The sequence below is a fragment of the Apodemus sylvaticus genome, chromosome 15 (assembly GCF_947179515.1).
Source record: "Apodemus sylvaticus chromosome 15, mApoSyl1.1, whole genome shotgun sequence".
NCBI lineage: Eukaryota > Metazoa > Chordata > Mammalia > Rodentia > Muridae > Apodemus > Apodemus sylvaticus.
This window is the reverse complement of record NC_067486.1, coordinates 64479592-64500531: the sequence shown is the minus strand read 5'-3', so window position 1 is coordinate 64500531 and position 20940 is coordinate 64479592. Positions and strand designations below refer to the sequence as shown.

The window sequence follows — 20940 nt, the reverse complement described above, 5'->3', positions numbered from 1 at the left end:
AGGTGACCCAATCACAAAAGAACACACATGGTATGCACTCACTGCTAAGCGGGTATTATCCCAGAAGTTCAGAATCCCCCGCCCCCCCAAAAAAAAGTTATGCTTTTAATCCTAGCACTCAGGAGTCAGAGGCAGTTAGAACTGTAAATTGTGGGCCTTGTCTACTTAGCAAGTTCCAGGTCAAATCAGCTGTTTTTGGTCTCAAAAGACAATACAAAAAAACAAGTTATAATGACAATCAGTAATATTTTTGCAAATCATTAACTTCCTTGTTCTTTTAACTTTCTCTTTAATTTCAGACGGTGATAGATGCTAACATGTTTCCAGCTCTTATTAGTATATTGCAAACAGCAGAGTTCCGGACAAGGAAGGAAGCTGCGTGGGCCATCACAAATGCAACTTCTGGAGGATCGGCTGAGCAGATCAAGTAAGTATTACCTCTGTAGCATCCTTAACCTCTTCCCCAAACCCAATATATAATCTAAAACCTTGATCACTAGAAAGGAATTTCTTGACTGAATACTTATGTCTGGCACTTTGGGAAATTATCAGTATTATTCTAATTAGACTTAAAAGTACATTTAGTCTTTCAGATTTATTTTTACAATTGTAATTATTCATGTATGAGTGATGTGTGTATGGATAGTTGTGTGCATGTAAATGCAAATGCCTGGAAGACTAGACTAATTGAAGTTACAGGTGCTTGTGAGCTCCCTGGTATGGGTGATGGGCACTGAACTCAGCCCTGGAGTAGCAAGTGCACTCAACTCCTGAGCCATCTGCACAACTCTTATGTTTAGTTTTTAATACTTGTTTTCTCTCTCTTTTCAGTTTTTCAAGACCCCCCTCCCCTGTTCATGTAAAAAAAGACCTCTCTGTGTGTGTGGGGGCATGCATGTTGAAAAACAAACAAACAACACCCCCCCATCCTGCCCTGTGCGCCTGCATGTGTGCACCTGCCTCATCCATCGAGGCCAGAAAAGGACCTTATTTATATTCCCTAGTGCTGAAGAGTTAAAGGCAGTTGTGAGCTGGTCTGTGGGGTGTTGGGAACTGAACTTGGGTCCTCTGCAAGAGTAGCAAACAGTCTTACATACTGAGCTATCTCTGTAGCCTCCTTCATTTTCAGTTTTTCTTTGTTTTGTTTTTTCAAGAGAGAACTTTTGTGTGTATCCTCGACTTTCTTGAAACTTGCTCTGTAGACCAGGCTGTCCTGGAGCTCAGAGAGCTGTCCTTCTCTGACTCTGGAGGACTTGGATTCAAGATGTACATCACCTTGCCCTACCAGATTGAGACTGTTACCTAGTGCTTCCACCGTGTGGTGTTTACTCTTAGATTCTAAATGTTCATTACTAGAGTATAAACAGTTAAATTTTGTGCATTAGCTTTTTATCTTGTCCTATATCATTGAGCTTCTGTACTTACTCTCCAGGCTGGGTTTGATCAGGATGTGCGTGCGTGCGTGCATGCATGGGCGCGCGCTTTCTAGCCTGCATAGACAATAATGAAAGACTATTCTTCTATTCCTTTCCATACTCTTTTTTTAAATACTTTTTAAAAATACTGCTTGGGTTTGCATGTAGTGTGCAATAGCAATAGTTAGAGAGTATTCCTTGCTTATTCTGTTTTTGTTTTCAAATATGATATTAGGTAAACATTTCTTGTTAAGGCTCTTTATCATATTTCCTCTATCCTTAGTTTATTGTGAGGTGTTTTCTTTTTTAAATTAATAATCAAGAATGGATTTTGATTTTTTTTAATCTCCATGTCATCAGAAGTGTTTTTCATTTTAATTATATAATAGAATAATGTTATTTTATGTGTTCTCTCTTCCTTCTAGAGACCTATATATGTATTTTAAGTTTAAAGTAGTATAGAATAGATATAAAGAGTACTAAGTTCCACGCTGACATTCCATGCATACAGGTTTCAGCCACCTTGGTTGCTTCTGTTCTTTTCCATATACAACCTGAGAGAGTGGAACGATGGGGCTGCGTGACTATCTATTATGACTGTGACACAACTGCCTGTGTCTCCTATCCATACACTGTCTGCGTCACACGTTAAGTCCTGCTGGAGTCCTTCGTTTGTTTCCTTCTTCTCTTACCTCACACAACCTGTGTTTGAGAAGTGTGCCTACATGTAGAAATAATGATAACATTAACTCACCAAAATTCTGTACACTGGTTGGGGCTGAGGGACATGGCTTGAGTGGTTGCTTGGCAGACGGTGTAGGTTTCCCTCAATAACAGACTGTAGTCAAGATGTGTGAGCTAAATAAACTCTTCCTCTCTAAAGTTCCATAGTTGATAGCTTAGTTTTATTTCTACAGCAAGCTTGAAGATGCCTCATAGTTTGATGGAAATCTAACAGAATTAAATATTTTGTATGACTAAATTTTTCTTTTTTGTTGATTCAGGTACCTAGTAGAATTGGGTTGTATCAAGCCACTCTGTGATCTTCTCACTGTCATGGATGCAAAAATTGTACAGGTTGCCCTAAATGGCTTAGAAAACATCCTGAGGCTTGGAGAACAAGAAGCCAAAAGAAATGGCTCAGGCATTAATCCTTACTGTGCTTTGATTGAGGAAGCCTATGGTAAGAATTTGACTGGGTAGCCTTTGGCTGCTAATGAGGAAATGAATAATAGTTATATAAAAACAGTAGCAGTGGATAACACAGTGACATTAGCAAAATTTTGCTTCCTTAGGCCAGAAACTGCTTGCAATGTGCATTTAAGATGTTACTTTATAATATTGGCTTTTGGATGTAATAGTAATAATCATTTCTGATATGTACGTAGAGAATCTTTACATCAAAAAAGTAGAATTAAGAATGTAGTTTCTGAGATTTTCAAGAAAGATTCTTCTTTATTCTTCGTTTTAGGTCTGGATAAAATTGAGTTCTTACAGAGTCATGAAAACCAGGAGATCTATCAAAAGGCTTTTGATCTTATTGAGCATTACTTTGGGACCGAAGATGAGGACAGCAGCATCGCACCCCAAGTTGATCTTAGCCAGCAGCAGTACATCTTCCAGCAGTGTGAGGCTCCTATGGAAGGGTTCCAGCTTTGAAGCGGTCCTCTCTTTGTCGTTCCTGTGTCAGACCAGGCTACCCAGTCAAGTCCTCTTGTGGAGCCCACAGTCCTCATGGAGCTAATCTCTCAAATGTTTTCCATAATACTGTTTGCGCTCATTTGCTTGCCTTGCGCACCTGCTCTCTTACACACATCTGGAAAACCTCTGGCTCTCTGTGGTGGAATGCCCTTTTATTACAAGGGTAACCAGAACGGCCCACTCTCTTATGGAAAAATCCCTAAGCTTTGGAGATCCGCACTTACATTAGAGTCATGGGAATATATACACATACTAATGTGGCTCCCTTTTTTGTGGGGGAAAAAAGAGGACTCTTCCTCATTCCATAAAGTGGGGAAAATGACATTAAAAGATAAAACTAAAACCTTTATCTTGAATTTTACACAACTACTTGGACAAGGGAGATATTTAGACTTGTGTATACGTCAGAGTACTCTTCTTGAGTTCTTCCACAGTGAATCAACCCTTGGAGTACCTGGTGGCTTTTCTAGCCATGTTTGCATTAATCCTTATTGAGATGGGATGGTTTTCTTTCCTCTAATGGAGTCATTTTCTTCAGATATTAAAGTTAAACCATCCAATCCCTCACCTTCAGCCTTCAGTGAATGTGCTTCTAGTTGTCAGGAATGCTGAAGAATTAACATTTTGACTTTTAAATGTGATCCTGGCTTGGCAGATTTCTTTAAAGCAGGAAGGAGAGAAGCATATATTAGTTTGTATGGCTTTTGCTTCTCTTTGGTTTTGTTTCTTAGGATTTGGAAGTGGTTCAGTTTCAACGCTGGTATGAAGGCTAAAAGTCCATAAGTGAAACCATGTTCTAAAATTCAATTAAAAAGTAAGAAGAACATAAAACCCATCACTTTGTTTAGATCAATGTGACTAGAGGCTGTGTTTCTGCATTACAAAAGATACTCAGGCTTTGTGGTCCTGATCAAGGTCCTGGTCAATTGGAGTTCACCCTAGGTGCTTTTCCTCTTTGTGACTGGCAGATAACACATATTTAAATGTTACTTAGGGTTTTCCCCTTTGTTGAGTGCAGCTCGGTCCTAGTAACCATGCTGTAGACATGCTCTTGCAGCGCAGCATCCTCATCTTTAAAACACATATAGTCTCCTCAGTGTGACCTCCAGACTCAAAGGGCAGGGATTGAATAACCTCAGTATCATACCCCTGATTTTATTTCATCTCCTACTAGTACCCTACCTCCCCTAGGAAGAACATGCACACCTCCTGCTTATTTAATGATGACTGTAATGTACCTGCAAATGGCGCTTCCAGTACTGTGTTCACTGACCCACATTTGTGCTTGGACTAGAAGGGGAAAGAAACAAGAAAAAAAGGATAATTGCCAAGAGAACTGCAAATGATTTGAATGCGACTTCTCGGTGCTAGTTGGCCGTCTTGGCTCAATGTTGGGACACACTATCAGAGAGGAGTCTTTTTTTTTTTTCGTTTTCTTTTCTTTTTCTTTCTTTCTTTTTTTTTTTTTTAATGATAGTCTGTTCAAAATGAATTCTGAAGGAAAAGTTGCTCATGTCTGTTTCGGAGCATACCCTTTTAAGTCTTAGACTACTCTTCTAGAATTCATCGTAACCCCAAATAGATATCTATCTAGAAGTTGCCCTGACAAGCTATTGCACATCTCTGGTAAATCCTGCTGAGTAAGGAATATTCAGAGCTCTCATACCTCATCATGATGTTATTTAAGCAGCCAACTTACACGACCTGATTTACTTTGAAAAATTTGTTTCATTCAAACTAGAAAGTTCCAGAGACAAAGGACATTTCTCAGCCAAGAGTGTGAAGCATTCTTGCTCCAGTCTTTACTTGTGTTTGCTCTGGGATGGATGCCATCTGCTGTCTGTTACTGGTGGAGCAGACACTACAAAACTAGTCAACTCCTATCTGTCCTATTGTTTCCTAGTGCTGCTTTGTGCTGAGAGAACATGTTAGTTTACTGAACTGGACCTGGACAAGACTGATTCTTTGTAATTTTAGGGATAAATTAGGTGGTTAATTTAAAGATGAACTTTCAATGTTGCCTTTACATCACATTACAGTATCACTTCTTTGAGAAGGGTAATAGAAGCACTGATTCATAGTAAAAATCTTGTTTTTAGCTTTGACTTTTCTTGTGGCTGATTTCTTTTTAAATTGTAAATTACTGGTAACATGTTATTTCTATAGAATGTTTTAAATTATGTACCTTCTATTGGATAGTTAAAACCTTTGCATCTTATAAAGGAGTTTGAATGAAAAGAAATACAAAGCACACAGAGTTGTCACCCCACCTTACCAAGAGCATACAGCTGGAACTTTCGTAGCAATATCAGGGTGGCCCAGTGAGTTCAGGTCCATTAATCAGTGTGAGCTCTTTTATCTTAAGCCTGACCAGAAGTTCATGAACTTTAAATATTCTGAACTTTGTTTTTATAGTACAATGATTGTTGAAGTATAAACATTGGAGTCAGCTAAACCCCAGCAAATACAGATGTTCTGGAACCGAGTACTTGTGTCCTTAATGCAAGTGGGATGTTAAGGTACCTGTAAATCCTATATGTAGTCTTTCACCTGGCAAAGTCTATCAATTTAGTTTAATCTTTTGACTATTTTTACCAGAAAGGTGTTACTTATTACAAAAGCATGTTAATATTTATAACACAAAACCTCTTAAGGATTTTAGGTAGTGATCAGGCAGAGTGGCTTTGTTGTTTTCCTCCTCTGTCTCCAGACTTTCCAAGTATGTATTTTATATAAACTAAGAACTTTGATTAAAAAAAAAAACTTTCAGAGAATTGGAGATATAAAGATATCTGACACCTGAAGCACCAGAAGGTAAATACAATTGGGTGGAGAAATACCCCAGAACGTATACATGCTGGGTATAGGACGCACTTAGGAGACTTGGCTGTGGGACACTTGTTCAAAGCCTTGTTTAGACTGCCCTCATTAGCCCACTGCTGGAAACTCTGCTGCACTAGGGAGTTGTTGATTCCACATACCAGACAAAGTGGTTGGACTCTGGGTGTTTTTCAGCCTTACTGTCCTATAATAAATCTGAATTATTCCAGTTGCTGCTGACTATGCCTAAGAAAACATATGTAAGTATAATTTGTCAACCAAATTCTGTTGTACATGACTACCTACCGGCAACTTTGATTGATTTCTGTAGTGCTAAATAAACATTTCAGCTGTCTGACCCCAAATGTGGGGCTGTATTGTAAAACAGGTTGTCCTTGGGTTATGGGGTTTATTTTATTTCTGATTCAATTTGGGGAAAATTTTCATATCAATAAGCCAATTCAACTGTTTTTAGGGGCTAGAGCTTTTTATCTAAGTTGGAAAGTGTGTTGAGTAATGTACCATAAGAAAAGGGTTGGTTTTTGAGAGGGGGATTGTTTCTTTTCAGGATGCATACGTACTGTGCTACCTCCCACATTCCAATGTTTGCTCACTTGCAGTTTCATTTTGAAATCCTAAATTAGTAGAGCCATTTCCTTTTGTTTGAGGTAAACAAATTAACTATCTGCAGAGTTGGAAGTATTTTGGTCTTTTTCTATCATTTAAAATTAGTCAAAAGTAATTGGAGACTAGATGTGACTAAGTATAATATTTGCCTGTAATATAAATGGTATTCTATAATATTCTTTATTGTTAGCTTATAAGAATGAATACTAAGACATCAGGATAATGTTTAATAAAGTAGAGGTTTAATATTTTAAAAATCTCACATTGCTAGAGCTGGAGAGATGGCTCTTGTGTTATGAGATCATATATTATTGAGAAGTCACTGCCCTTGAAGAAGATGGGGGTGTCATCCCAGCACCCATAATGCTTGTAACTCAGCTCCAGTGGATCTGGAGCCACCTTCTGGTTTTCTCAGGCACCACGTGCACACATGGCGTGCATGAATACTTATGAGCAAGCACTTGGAGATAAAAACAAACCTTAATCTGTTGGTCATAAGATCATCTGGAGGCTTGAGGTAAGAAAGAATTAAAGAATATTAGTGGAGTTGAGGTTCTGTTTTCATCTAAGAGTAGACAAATTTCTGTTTTCCTTTATGTCAAATTTAAAAAAGTCATATTTAGTTTCTATTTTTTTCCAGGTAGTGGGCTAATCAGTTTTCTAGTCGATATTGAAGATGAGTAATTATTAGTGTATTTTTTAAGCCTGCTCTTAAACATAGATTGCCCTGTAGACATATATCTTTTGTTTATCCATCGGTTATTTCCTACTTCAAGACATTTTGACCACCCTGTGCCCTTTCTCGAGTGTTTGTATACTTGATCTAGAATGACTATTGGTTCTTTGTACTGAATGAACTCTGCCAGGCCTTGGATGAATAATGCTTTGCACATGGTCAGTTTTCAATAAATAGTGAATGAGGAGTAACACCTGTGATAGTAATGGGTGCTGGGCTACAAAAGGGAATTCAGAGGAGTTCTCTCACACAGTTGACTGAAACCAAAATTGACAACTGTTTAAAAAAACAGTATCAACATAGTGTTTCATTTGTAGTTACCTTTGAGGATACAAAGAGGGACCTGAAGTTCTGAAAAGAAACAGTTTGACACCAGAAGTCTATGACATCAAAGCAATAAGAGGAAAAGCTGCTGGTTTATTCTGCAAGTGACACTCCAGTACATGTGATACATAGCAGATAGCACCTTATCAATCTGTTCTGGCATATTTTAAAACTTTATAAGTTTTGTTAATATATCCACCTGAGGTGGGAACAGGTGGCCAGCCTGTTGAGAGTTCCTATTTTCACATACTGCGTATATTGCAGAAGAATGCTTTCTTTATTCCTCTTGGCTCATGAGACAAATGAAAACAAAAAATTAGTACATTTCTTTACTCTGACGGTTTTGTTCTCCTTTTGAGGTTTACTGGTCAGTAATTTTTGTGAAAAGAACTTTAAGTCAAAACATAGCTTCAGTTTCTGTGAACTGTTGTTTCATGTACAGTACAAAATTGTGACTGTATAGGTTTACTAAGCTTGAATGATTTTTGCCCATCCACCATATGTGTGTGGGTGGGGGGCATTTTTTTTAGGTGAGGGTTTCATGAGGCCCAGGCTAGCTTTAACTTTTTTTGTAGCTGCTAACTTTGAGCTGGCCCTCATGCTTCCAGGGCTGGAGTCCTGGAATTATAGTTCGGCACCATCACACCCAACTCTTGAGTGGTGCTGAGGCCTGGTCTTTCAGCTTTGAGAATACTAGGCAAGTATTCTGCCTGTTGATCCATATTTCCAACTTGACCCACGTTTGAGAATGACTAAGGACACAGGCTCCTTTGTGATTGCAGTGTTTTTGCAGAGAATAAAGTTACCTTTACACATCTGGAAGTCCCCAGTGCTATTTATAAACAAGGTATCTTACACATCAAAAAGTGTTTTACTCTTCAAAGTTAAAAGCCATGTCTTAATTTTACCAACTTAGCCAATCTGCGCACCTTTTGTCCCTCATGCTTGTCATGTGTATAGTGAACTAAACATCTAGCACCATCCTGGGTTGGTTTTCTAGTCATTAGAAAAATATGTGTTTACTTGAGATAATGCCTAAAATTTGCTTTGGGATGTGCTTTAGGTGAGTTAATAAAAATGGAAAGTTTTGAATTGATGATAGTCTCTCTATCAGAAGTCACAGTAGTCCAGGCTTCAGATGGAGCTCAGTGGTTAAGATTGTTGACTGCACTCTTCAGAGGGCCTGGGTTGTTCCAGCACCTGCATACGACTCAACATTTCCAGGATGATGGGATGCCTCTTCTGACCCTGAGGATATTGCGTTCACAAACTACACACAAAGTACACACAGACAAAACCATACACCTAATAAAGGAGAGTGATACATCCTTTCCTCCTCTTCCTTTCGTTTCACCTCGTTGGTGGCTTATAATCATCCACAATGAGATCTGATGCCCTCTTCTGGAGTGTCTGAAAACAGCTACAGTGTACTCACATAAATCTATAAAAAAAAAAAAAGGGGGTGTCAGGGTAGGGAAGGGCCACACTAAGACACAGCGGTCCAGGCATGGTCCAGTACTGGTATAATCCCAGTACTTTGGAGGTTCAGGCAGTAGGGTTGACAAAATCTAGACCCGTCTGGGATACAGTGGAACCCGAAACCATGGGTCAACACCTTGGTCCCTGCCCCTCGTGAATGGAAATGATGGCCCACACCTGCAACCCCAACACATTGGAAATGGGAATTATTAGGACCGTGAGTTTAGGTTCGACTATGACATGACTATCAGTAAGGGGCTGGAGAGATGGCTCAGCGGTTAAGAGCACCAGCTGCTCTTTCAGAGGTCCTGAGTTCAATTTCCAGTAACCACATAGTGGTTCACAACCATTTGTAATGGGGTCTGGTGACCTTTTATGATGTGTCGGGAAGAGAGTAATGGTGGTGTACTCATGCATAAATTTTTTAAAGTACCAATAAATAGGATGCACTGAAAAAATGAGGGTAGTCGCACACAGTCTTCTTGCCTTGACAGGACAGCACCCTGACATACCAAGAATTAGGATTACTATGTATTTTCTGTGGAAGCGTAAACTTACTGGGCTAAAAACCAAAGGTTTACTGATTACTTCCATCGTAATCTTGGGTTATTAGGGTCTGTGCATTGGTTCTGCTTTAGTCTCCTAGCCACAAAAGCCTTGTAGCAGCTAAACTCAGTCGGGGTGGGTGTGGGCAGAGGCTCTATCAACATGCACAGCCTTCCTGAAGTGCCTGCCACGCCCTTTCCTGCACCCAACTCTCTGAAAGAAAAAAAAAAAAGCGGTTCAGTGTCACCTTCCTGCCCCGGAGAACCGGAAGCAAAATGCTTGTCTCCTTAGGCGCGTGCGCAGCCTGGCAGGACGTGTACCTTGAGTCCTGGGCTCTACTTTAGCTTCACAAATCCTGTCTTGTGCGATGTCATCCGTTGCTCAAGGTTCCCAGCCTTTTGGAGCTGGAGAGGGCGTGGAAAAGGACTTTAGGTGCAACCCCCAACCCCCGCGGGTCGCCCTAGTCCTTTAATAGCACACTACGGATCCCAGGACCACTGTGATCTGTTATGCTATCGAAGAAAGCAAGAGGGGAGTGGTCCAAACCTCGCTGCTGACGGGGAACGGAACTTATAGACGAGCCCATGTTACAATCAAAACTGTCCGCCTTCCAACGGCAAGTAGTTTTAACTTCTGTAAGGTTCGGGGCCCGACGCCTGCGCAAATTGTAGAGCCGGATCCATGGCGACCGAGCATCTACCAGCAGAGAGAGCACAGTCGCTCCTCTCAGCCACCCAGCGCGAGGAAGAGCGTCAGAAGCCCAACTATGCTCTCAGACTTACTCTTGAGGGGCACTCGGCAGCCATATCATCAGTTAAATTTAGTCCGAATGGCGAATGGCTAGCAAGTTCGGCAGCTGATGCACTAATTATGATTTGGGGAGCATATGATGGGAAATGTAAGAAAACACTCCATGGTCACAGTCTGGAAATATCAGATGTTGCATGGTCTTCGGATTCTAGTCGTCTTGTTTCAGCCTCAGACGATAAGACTCTAAAGGTATGGGATTTGAGATCTGGAAAATGTTTGAAAACACTGACGGGGCACAGCGATTTCGTCTTCTGCTGTGATTTTAACCCAGCATCTAACCTCATCGTTTCAGGATCTTTTGATGAGAGTGTTAAAATATGGGAAGTGAAAACAGGAAAGTGCCTCAAGACTTTGTTTGCACATTCAGATCCCATTTCTGCTGTAAATTTTAATTGTAATGGGTCCTTGATAGTGTCTGGGAGCTATGATGGTCTTTGTAGGATCTGGGATGCTGCGTCAGGCCAGTGTTTAAGAACACTTGCTGATGAAGGTAACCCTCCGGTGTCTTTTGTAAAATTTTCTCCAAATGGTAAATACATTCTCACTGCAACTTTGGACAATACTCTTAAACTGTGGGATTACAGCAGGGGCAGATGCCTGAAGTCGTACACAGGTCATAAGAATGAGAAATACTGTATATTTGCCAATTTCTCTGTTACTGGTAGAAAGTGGGTTGTGTCTGGTTCAGAGGACAACATGGTTTACATCTGGAACCTTCAGACTAAAGAGATTGTACAGAGGTTACAAGGTCACACAGATGTTGTGATCTCAGCAGCCTGTCACCCTACAGAAAACATCATTGCATCAGCAGCATTAGAAAATGACAAGACAATTAAAGTGTGGTCGAGTGACTGCTGAAGTCTCTGACAGGTGATGAGGAAAGACAAGTTAGTACAAAAGCCAGAGGATTTTCTCTCTGGATTCTGGCACAGCTTAACATTTTTTCTTTGTTTGAATCAGACAATTTGCAAAATGAGACCCCTGTAAAAGCAAGTCTAGGACCTAGGGCTTGTGAGTCTTAGGAGTCTCACGTGTTCATCCCTGGACAGTGTCTCATTCTCTTTCAATAGCTTTCCTAGAAGGGAAAGGTTTTTGGAATATCTGGAAAAGTGACACAAAAGGATGACTGCGAGGAAGAAGGAAGTATAGCTTCTGGTTTGGGAGGTCATTAAGGGTAGTGACATTAGGGAGGTAATGAGAGGATTGGAGATGTTTTACCTGTCACTTGCATATTTTTGGTGGTATTCTACATGATGGGGCATCAAATTGCCAAATCTGTTAAGTTGGGGACAATAAAATATGGTCTGGTTTGTTCTATGAATGATAATCTTTCCAACACACACAATCCAACACACACACACACAGCTTTTTGATGATAAATTTGCAAGTGATAAAAATCAAAGTATTCGATGCCTAAAATGAAGCAAAGGCAAAAAGTACATATAGCTAGACAGCATTAGGACCATTAAATTCTGAAGCCATAGACAGCATCCCATTGTAAATGGGTGTCTCATTAAGTTCCTTTAAAGTTCATTAAGTCACCTTTAAAGTCACAGCTGTTAAGAACTGTCATGTCTGGTGTCATGATGTGTCATCTGTTAGCACTAGGGAGGCATGTGAGAGTCCGTGAAGTGTTACAGCAGAAACTACCTGAATACCAGACACCTTGGTAGCACAAGGACAAGTCTAATGAAGATGCACTGATATAAGTACTTACTTTCCAACACTAATAAGTACAGGCATGGCATTTTCCTAAGTACAAATGTAACTCCCTGAGAGCGGGAAAGGACTAATCGGGAGCTGCCATGCACTAGGAGGTAGCAGTTGGCCCCGCAAGTCCATGAACTCCTGGCCAGACTACTCCTGTGCCTCTGCCAGGGCCTCCTCAAAGGCTCTTCAAAATGCCTCTGCCTGCTGGCATGCTAGACAATCCAGTGCATGGTCTGGCTTCTTTCAGGGCTCTGGGGAGCCAGCCTCCACAAAGGCACCCTGGCTTCTTATCCTGTCAGACATGGTATACAGAAGAGAAACCCACGAGACCCATGCCTCAGGGTACATCGCCTTTGGCAGGTGAGTAGAAGCTGGACAATGTACCTGATAGACCAAAGAGGAGAGAACACTGAATTTGAAATTATTTGTGTCTTTTTTCACTTTGCAGAGTGGGGAGGCTAGGTTTTACTTGGATCAAAGCAACAAAACACAAGTCATTCTTTAAGAAAATTTATTTGTTTCTCTGCAGCAGAAATAGGGAAGTGGAATACATCTGTGCAAAATGCGTGTCTGCAAAGTGGGTCTCGGACCACATCCTTTTTAAGGCAGGCTTCTTGTTGCAACCTTACTCCCGGGCTTTCCAAATCCCGCACAAATACTTCTAGTCTGTTTTGGCCTTCATAGCTGCCTCCTCTCTCAGGCGGGCTTTCCTTTCAAGGTTCAAGCTTGTTAAAGACTCATGTCTTTTCGCAGCCTGAAAGGAAACACATGGCAGGTTTGGAAGGCGGTGGTCCCCAGGTGCTGACAACAGTAGGCTAACTGCAGCACAGGCCAGGAGTGGTCAGCTGCCTAGACACTGGACAGTCATGCCCTCTACACACCTTCCACCCCTCTCTGGAGAATCCAACAGCCTATCCACGGAAATACACAGCTCCCCCTCCTCTGCACGTACAGTCTCTCTTCGATTCCATGCCTTCCTCATGACCTTCCCTTTTTTACAATAAAGCACTTCATTTCCATTTCTCTCTTCTTTCTGCTTCCCTAACTCGTGTTTACTTTCATGTCTTTGTAGCCCTTTCTTCTTTTAACAAAACATGCTGCTTTGGCAATCCCAGGCTTTACTAAAATGTTACCCCCCCATGACTTCTAGAATTATCTATCCCGGAACTCCACCCTTTCAAAGCGACTGGCAGCAGGGGAGTACCCTCCGTTTCCTTGGCTTCTCTCAATGGGAACCGTTAAGCTTGTATGAAGCTTATATAATCAAACCAGTTTATGTCAAGTATGTGTTACTTCCTGTGTGAAGAATTTGGTGGGAGGAGAAAACAGATGGGAAACAAATGTCAGTGGGAAGGACAACGTGTGACAGTAACTAACTCATCTCTTCTAAATAACGTTAGAGCAAAGCTTCCCGTTCTAGCACAGCCTTGGGAGGTGCTGGAGGACGTCCAACCGAGGGGAACTTGCTTCTGGAGAACTCTAACGTCAGTCAGCCAGTCCTCAGAGTGCTAGGAATCCATGTGCCCGTGCACAGGCTGCTAAAGCTTTCAGTCTGAGAACCACGAGTGGAGGTCAGACATGAACCGGGGAGAAGGGGAACGTGACGGACAACAGGCTCCTTTCAAGAGGACCCCCCAGTCCAGGCCCCACTGTGAGGCCACACTGAAATGGCTGGTGCTTTTGTGTGACTGCCGTGTGCAGAGTCACCAGGTCACTTCCTTTGTACTCTAGAGTTGCTCAGGATAAGATAAACTGACAAGTGCTTCTTAGAAGTAACTTAAATATGGATGAACAGTTAAAGGATATCTCTATGTGAAAGCTATGACACAGAATTAGACATGATATTCAAGGTGTGTGTTTGAATTTAAAAGTGCACATACACACTTTAGATTTTACTTATTTTTATTTTAGATATTTATCTGCATGTACATGTACCACATATGTGCATGGTACCTGTGAAGGCCAGAAAAGGGCGTCAGGTTCCCAGAAACTGGACTTACAGGTGGTTGTAAGCTGCCATTTGGGAGGTGGGGGAACTGAACCTGGGTACCCTCTACAGGGCAGCAAGAGGTCCTAACCACTGATCCATCTCTCCAGCCTCTTAATAACAAGATTATTTAATAGGACATTTGGTAACATGCAAAATTAGATCTAAAGTTTGTTCTTTTGAATTTTTTTTTTTTAAAGTTTTTGTCTCTACTTAACTATGTGAGTTTTGGAATGTGTATGGTGCATGTGTAAATGTCAGGTTCCTTCATTATAAAGCCTGTTGATGAGAAAGCTTCTCTCAGGTTCTTACATCCAGTAAGTGAGCTTAATAGTTGCTGCTGTGTAGATAACACATTCTGTACTAAGGAACAATTTTACTCTTACTGAAATTATGTCTAGGTTTAAACTGTCATTAGGGAGATGTGTGGCATCTGGGCAAGGTGCTGACACTAACTTTAAATGTTATTATTCCTTGTATATGTGTGTGTGTGTGTATGTGTGTGTAGGCGCACGTGTGCTACGGAGCGTCCAGGATGAGTCTCAGGAGTTGGGTCTCTCCTACCAGCCATTGGGATGAAGAGACTCAACTTGTGTCATTAGGCCTCTGCCTACTGAGTGCGCTCGCGCTCTCTCTAGCCTGCTGCTAAAGCATCCTAAGCACAGTTTCCTCCTCCTGTGGTAGCATCTATCTAGCACAGCTGTTGAGAGGTGCACATGAGGACACCACTCAGGAGAGCCTGGAGTGCAGTAAGCGTTCAGTCAGTAAACTGAACAAAGTTTTAGAGCCAGTAAATTAATACAGTGCATTCCCATTCGCAGAGCAAATGTACTAGCCAATCACCATTTTCCTCCGTCTTTGGGGAAAGCGTGGCAAGGCAGAAGCCCACTCTCACCTTCTTGCCCTCGATAACCATGTAGATGCATCCTGCCACTGTCAGGGCGATCATTAGATAGCTGACCTTCACCCGGAGCTTGTTTTTTGCAGCATCAAGCATCTCAAACCTAGAAGCAGAACGAGAAAACAGTTTTACCGCTTCTCTTTCTCACCGTGTAGGAGGATCAAACATTCTGGGCATCACAACATTTTCTATTCACAGACAGTGATAACTGTACATATCTGTACATCACTTCATCTGTGCAGTGCCTGAGGAGGCCAGAAGAGGGTACTGGATTTGGATCCCCTAGGACCAGAGTTGCAGAAGGTTGTAGCCATGTGTAGATTCTGGAAATTGAACCTCCATTCTGGGAAAGAGCAGCCAGCGCTCTTAACCACAGAGCCATCTCTGCATCCCTGATTACTCTGATTTTGGATTTGGGGTTGGGGGAGGCCAGAAACTATGTTATCAATTCAAAGTGTTTCCATATTTATCAACTCATCGAAAAGTGCATTTCATAACAAAACTCATATTTGCTGGGAATAATGGCATAAGCCTTGAACCTAAGCAGAGACAGGAGCAGCTTTGGGAGTTCAAAGACAACTTGTTCTACATAGCAAGTTCTAGGTAGGATTGCCAGGGCTACACAGAGACCCTGTCTCAAAACAAACAAAACAAAACAAGCCTTAGGCTATGTTTCAAATAATGCATTAAATTGTTATTTTTCTGTAGCTCCTAACCTAGCTCTGTCTTGAACCAGGAATAGACCTGCAACTGCCTGGCCAGTGAAAGAATCCCTTATTAATGGTCCCTTAATGTTAATCTTGTCATGAGGTCTTGCCAAAACTGAATGACAGTGGAGCCTGTGCTCTTCGGCAAACACCTAGAAAGTAGCTTTTATAACCTGTCTCCTAATCACTGACCTACATGCCTTAACAATTTCTCAGGTAAAAACAACAAGCAAGGCCAAATGTGCAAGTGTCTCAAGAGAAGGCTGGTACACAAGACGGCTCATAGGTAAAGGTGCCTGAATTGGATTCCCAGGACTCATATGGTAGAAGGGACTTGTGTGAGTTGGGTGGGGTGTCACAAGCACCACCCAAGACACTAAATAAATACTTGTAAATTAAAACACCATAAGAGGAGGCTAGTTATCTTTGTGAGTCTGAAGGAAGGCAGTGGGTTGTGGCTCTCCTGCCGTATGGGACCCAGAAGACCCTCAAGGCAGGACACATGAAGTCCAAATGGGGTCTCCCAGCAGGTGTGACATTCCTCATAATGGGACTGGAATGGAATGCTTTTTCTGTCCTTCCCTGATAGCCAGCACATATAATGTTGAGCATCAGCCAGAGTAATTGCTTTCAATCCTGCCTCGGAGGAGCCCAGGTGGGAGAAGGACCCTGAACACACACATAATGTGATGTAAGAGGTGGCATCTGCAAGGCAGAATTGTGTGGGGAGCTCTGCAGGTACTGCTGGGTCTGCAGGATGCAAGGAACCAGGAACAAATTCTAAAGACATGAATACTTAACTGCTTAACTAAAATCACTGGAGAGCCCACGAGCCACAAAAACAAACAAGAAACAAAAACATTTTTAACAGGTGATTTGAATGAGAATGTCTTCCTGGAGTCTAGAGCTAAGAAATACTTGGCTGACCTGGGTCAGCACGCTGTTCTTCCGCGATAGGTTCCTAAGGGGGAGGACTAAGGACAAGGAAATAAGGAAGATGGAAAGTCAGGACCAGGAGGCCTTGTATAAGCTCATGACTTATGCCAAGCAAGTTTATTAAGAAGTACAGAATCTTACAGAGTGTGTGAGGAAGGTGGGTGGCATGGGGTGGGGGGTAGGGCGGAGTCAGTAAAAGCTATCACACAATGGGATGAAATCAGCAGGAAGCACACATTCTCAAGTGTGTCCCAGATAAAGCATATAGCGGCTGTGGGAATGACAACTCCAGTTTCCTCAGGAGAAAGCCAGGTTCCCAGGAACCAAAACCTTAAGTCCTGGGGCCCTGGCCTCAGACTAGAACTTGTCAAGTCTACTCCTGGGCAAGGACATTCTTTTTCCTTTAATCAGGGCTTCGTCTCCAGTAGGTGGCACTGTTTGGGGAGGATTAAGAGGGTAGTCTTGTTGGAAGAAGTATGAAGCTAGGGACAGGCTTTGAGGTTTCAGAAGCCTCGTGCCTTTCCTAGTTCACCCTCTCTACCCCTGCTCACAGTTTGACATGTGAGCTCTCTGCTCACAGTCCAGTCTCAGGTCTGCGGTCTGCTGGGTCCCAACCCTCTGGAAGTTGGGTTGGTCATAGTGTTTTATAGAAGCAACTTTGTTTTCAGAATACAACAACATTTTATGTGATTGGTCAACTAAATCTTATGATCCTCCCAAACAGTGGCACAGCTTACACTTAGGAGACCATTTATAAACAGATTTAAATATGGCCATGACTGTTGCCACCCATCTCAAAAGGAACAAGTTTGGTTTAGAAAAAAGATCACATGAAGTTGCAAGGAAAATGTGGTAGGAACAGGAGGAATAGGTGGCTAAATGAAATCAAATCACATTTTATATATGTATGAAATCTTCAGATAATGATAATGAAAGGCAAGATAGTATCAGGTCTGAGAAGATCTTTGAACTAGACAAGGGAGGCCAGGTATGCTCAACAATCGGTGAGCAGCATCCCGTCCACGTCCCATGCCCTGGAGTAGATCATCTTGTTTCTGCTAAGATATTATCAAGAAACCGGGGCACCAGCAAGAACTGCGTAAGGAAGACTAAGGCTTCCCTGCTGGAATAATCCCAGTGATGCTGATGTGCTCGCTAAAGCTCCAATTCAACCAGCAGGAGCAGCAGGGCTCTATGAACGCGAAGCAGACACAACCTGTCTATCTTCAGTCTCCTGCTCCAACACTAGTCTTTTTCAACTGTGGCTTGAGACCAGAGCCAGAAGGCCTAGGAATAGTTTCTTGTTGAAAGGGAACTTAGTTAAGTTCCTTACTTTGAGGAGGAGAATGCCCACAGTGGAGAGTTTCACTCCTGGCCAACATGCTGGCCAGTCTTTAGCACAGGCTGAACAATACTTCCACCTGAGACAGGTTTGCCCCTAGAGGACATGTGACCTGGAGACACTCCTTTTTTTTTTTTTTTTTTTTTTTTTTTTGGTTTTTTTGGAGACAGGGTTTCTCTGTATAGCTCTGGCTGTCCTGGAACTCACTCAGTAGACCAAGCTGGCCTTGAACTCAGAAATCTGCCTGCCTCTCCCTCCCAATACTGGGAATTAAAGGCGTGTGCCACCACCGCTGCGACCGGAGACACTCTTGCAGAGAGTACTGCAGTATTAAGAGGTAGAGGCCAGGGATGTGGTTAAACATCGTTCAGCACACATGGCTGATCATAAAGCCCAAAATAGTCCATTTCAAAGTGTCAACAGTACTAACTAAGCCTGCAAAACCCTGGCTTGGGAGAACCTGCAGAGATCACTTAGAATTCTGAAAAAACTCTAAATTGCAGCCGAAGGGGAAGGAGGCAGGTGGGAGAAGAACCTCTCCCTGGTTACCAGGGAGGGATACCCAAGGTGACCAGCTTAAGATGAGTGCAAGGTTCAATTTACTTGGGTTTTGAGGTTTCAGTATAAGATTAATGCACCCACAGCTTTGGGTCTGTAGCATACCCTGCCGAAGTGTGACGGGGTGGGGGTTGGGCAGCACTTACCTCGAGCAAAAAAGCTGAAGAGATTAAGATCCCTTAAGATCTCCATGAGCTCCCAATCCCCATTCTCTCTCCTTTTGGTTTTGAGATAGGGTTTTTCTATGTGGTCCTGGCTGTCCTGGAACTCACTCTAAAGACCAACCAGGCTAGCCCTGAGCTGAGAAATTCACCTGCCTCTGCCTCTTTTTTTTTTTTTGGTTTTTGTTTTTTTGGTTTTTGGATTTGGTTTTTTCGAGACAGGGTTTCTCTGTGTAGCCCTGGCTGTCCTGGAACTCACTCTGTAGACCAGGGTGGCCTCAAACTCAGATGTCGGCCTGCCTCTGCCTCTTAAGTGCCAGGACTAAAGGTTACCACCGCCTGCCTAGGCCTGGCCCCTTAATGTTTCTATGACTTCCTAAGCCAGCCAATACCTGCTGGCATTTGGAAGCTGTTTAAGATGCAACTAAAGTAGTTGCATCAAAACAGTATTAATCCCAAGGCTGATACTTGTGTGGATTTTGTAGGATGTAGTTATAATCATTATGCTAAGCTTAAAAACAAACTAAAATAGTGCATATTACCATTTTCACTGTTGGAGCAGGGAGGTGTTACTAAGCATCAGCTGACTTCAGCACCCAACAGATCCTTCAGTCACTAGGAGACACACTAAACAGTTTCCCAACATTGTTCTGGGTACTCCAACCAGGGAACATGTAGAGAATGAGGAATGTTCCCACATCTGGTCAGCAGGTGTCACACAGAACTCACACACACTCTACCTTTCCCTTTACAGACCAGTGAGAAAGGCAGGCCGTGTACAGCCCTCAGCTCGGCACTCACGAGATTGTCTCCGGGATCTCTTCTTCTTTCTTGAAGCGGCCTGACCACAGCAGGATCTTCTTCTCGAAGTCTGTGGGCTTGTGCAGTGGCACCCTGTGTCTGTAAGACTCTGGGAAAAACAGGCAGGAATCTGGCTTGAGACTTTAATGGTCAAATCAAGCAATGAAAAAAAAAATGCTGTTTGTATCTTTCAGTTATTCATTTAACACCAACACCAGGAGACTTCAGTCCTATCCAAAGCTTCATGCTATGCAAGCAGGATAGCACAGAATGCCTTGTTTCCCAAGGGACATTCTGCAACACTGTGAGGATTAAGGCACAAGGTAAGGAGCTCCAGCCACCATACAGTGGAAAGATGGGATGGACAGGATGAGCTGAGATGGCCAGCAAGGCTTGCCTGTCTCCAGGACAATAGAAAAAGGCGTATCAATAGAAAAAGGCGTATCCGTTTAGATTGCATTAAAAGACCTTCAACCCCGGGCTGGAGAGATGGCTCAGTGGGTAAGAGCACCGACTGCTCTTCCAAAGGTCATGAGTTCAAATCCCAGCACCCACATAGTGGCTCACAACCATCCATAAAGAGATCTGATGCCCTCTTCTGGTGCATCTGAAGACAGCTACAGTGTACTTACATATAATAAATAAATCTTCAAAACAAACAACAACAAAAAAAAGACCTTCAACCCCAAGCTAAGGATCTGCTTGACGCTGTCTCCTAAGTATTGGGGATTGGTTCTAATTCTTTGAATTAATCCAGTCCCCAAAACTGAGAACCTGCATGTCTCAACAGTGAAGGTCCTTGTCCCCAATTAGTTTTTGATTGATCAATAAAGAGTCAACGGCCAATGGCTGGACAGGTAGACTGAGGCAGGACCTTTGGATTTGCACAGGCTAGGAACTGGAAGAGAGGAGAGGAGAGATCGCCTGACAAGACAGAGAGCTGGAAGAAAGACCAGCTCTAAAGGCCGGTGTGAGAATCAGGGACAGTGGCCGCTTGGGCCTGTGTTGGAGTAGCAGAGATGAAATACAGAGTTTAGGGCTGGAGAGGTGGCTCAGTGGTTAAGAGCACTGACTGCTCTTCCAGAGCCCCTGAGTTCAATTCCCAGCAACCACATGGTGGCTCACAACCATCGGAATGGGATCTGATGCCCTCTTCTGGTGTGTCTGAAGACAGCGACAGTGTACACATATAAAAATAAGTCTTAAAAAACAAGACTTTAAAAGATGTTAACTGAGAAGTACCAGTATCCTTGCTAACAGCGGAAAGGATAAGAACTGCCTAGCCTTTGAGCTAGTCAAGGCAAATTAAGCTGGCCCTGGGAGATGTGGAAGGCATTGCTCATTTCAGTCTTCACACTGCATGGAAGAGAACAGAGCGG

General features: G+C 42.6%; 3 protein-coding genes across 5 annotated transcripts in view; 2 read left to right on the top strand and 1 right to left on the bottom strand.

The window, feature by feature from the left end:
* Window positions 1-6321, top strand: part of Kpna1 (karyopherin subunit alpha 1) — a 57066-nt gene extending 50745 nt beyond the window's left edge. For all 3 annotated transcript variants that reach the window (XM_052158215.1, XM_052158217.1, XM_052158216.1), the window contains exons 12-14: window positions 300-427; window positions 2420-2598; window positions 2887-6321. In XM_052158215.1, coding sequence (XP_052014175.1) covers window positions 300-427; window positions 2420-2598; window positions 2887-3074 — 495 coding nt within the window. In that variant the 3' untranslated portion in view covers window positions 3075-6321. The remainder of the gene's footprint in view (window positions 1-299; window positions 428-2419; window positions 2599-2886) is intronic.
* Window positions 6322-9911: 3590 nt separating this feature from the next.
* Wdr5b (WD repeat domain 5B) lies at window positions 9912-11775 on the top strand. Its single transcript, XM_052158006.1, has one exon. It carries the CDS (start codon window positions 10330-10332, stop codon window positions 11314-11316), a length of 987 nt encoding a protein of 328 aa, XP_052013966.1. The 5' UTR covers window positions 9912-10329; the 3' UTR covers window positions 11317-11775.
* An 890-nt stretch (window positions 11776-12665) lies between these two features.
* The window catches only part of Fam162a (family with sequence similarity 162 member A), a 28727-nt gene continuing 20452 nt past the window's right edge, over window positions 12666-20940 (bottom strand). Inside the window, exons 3-5 of the mRNA XM_052158009.1 lie at window positions 19562-19670; window positions 15051-15159; window positions 12666-12922 (exon numbers count right to left, since the gene is read on the bottom strand). Of these exons, the coding sequence (XP_052013969.1) occupies window positions 12830-12922; window positions 15051-15159; window positions 19562-19670 (311 nt within the window). The 3' untranslated portion in view covers window positions 12666-12829. The remainder of the gene's footprint in view (window positions 12923-15050; window positions 15160-19561; window positions 19671-20940) is intronic.

Coding starts and splice junctions, on each gene's coding strand:
- Wdr5b (XM_052158006.1), top strand. CDS start 10,330: ATGGCGACCGAGCATCTACCAGCAGAGAGAGCACAGTCGCTCCTCTCA.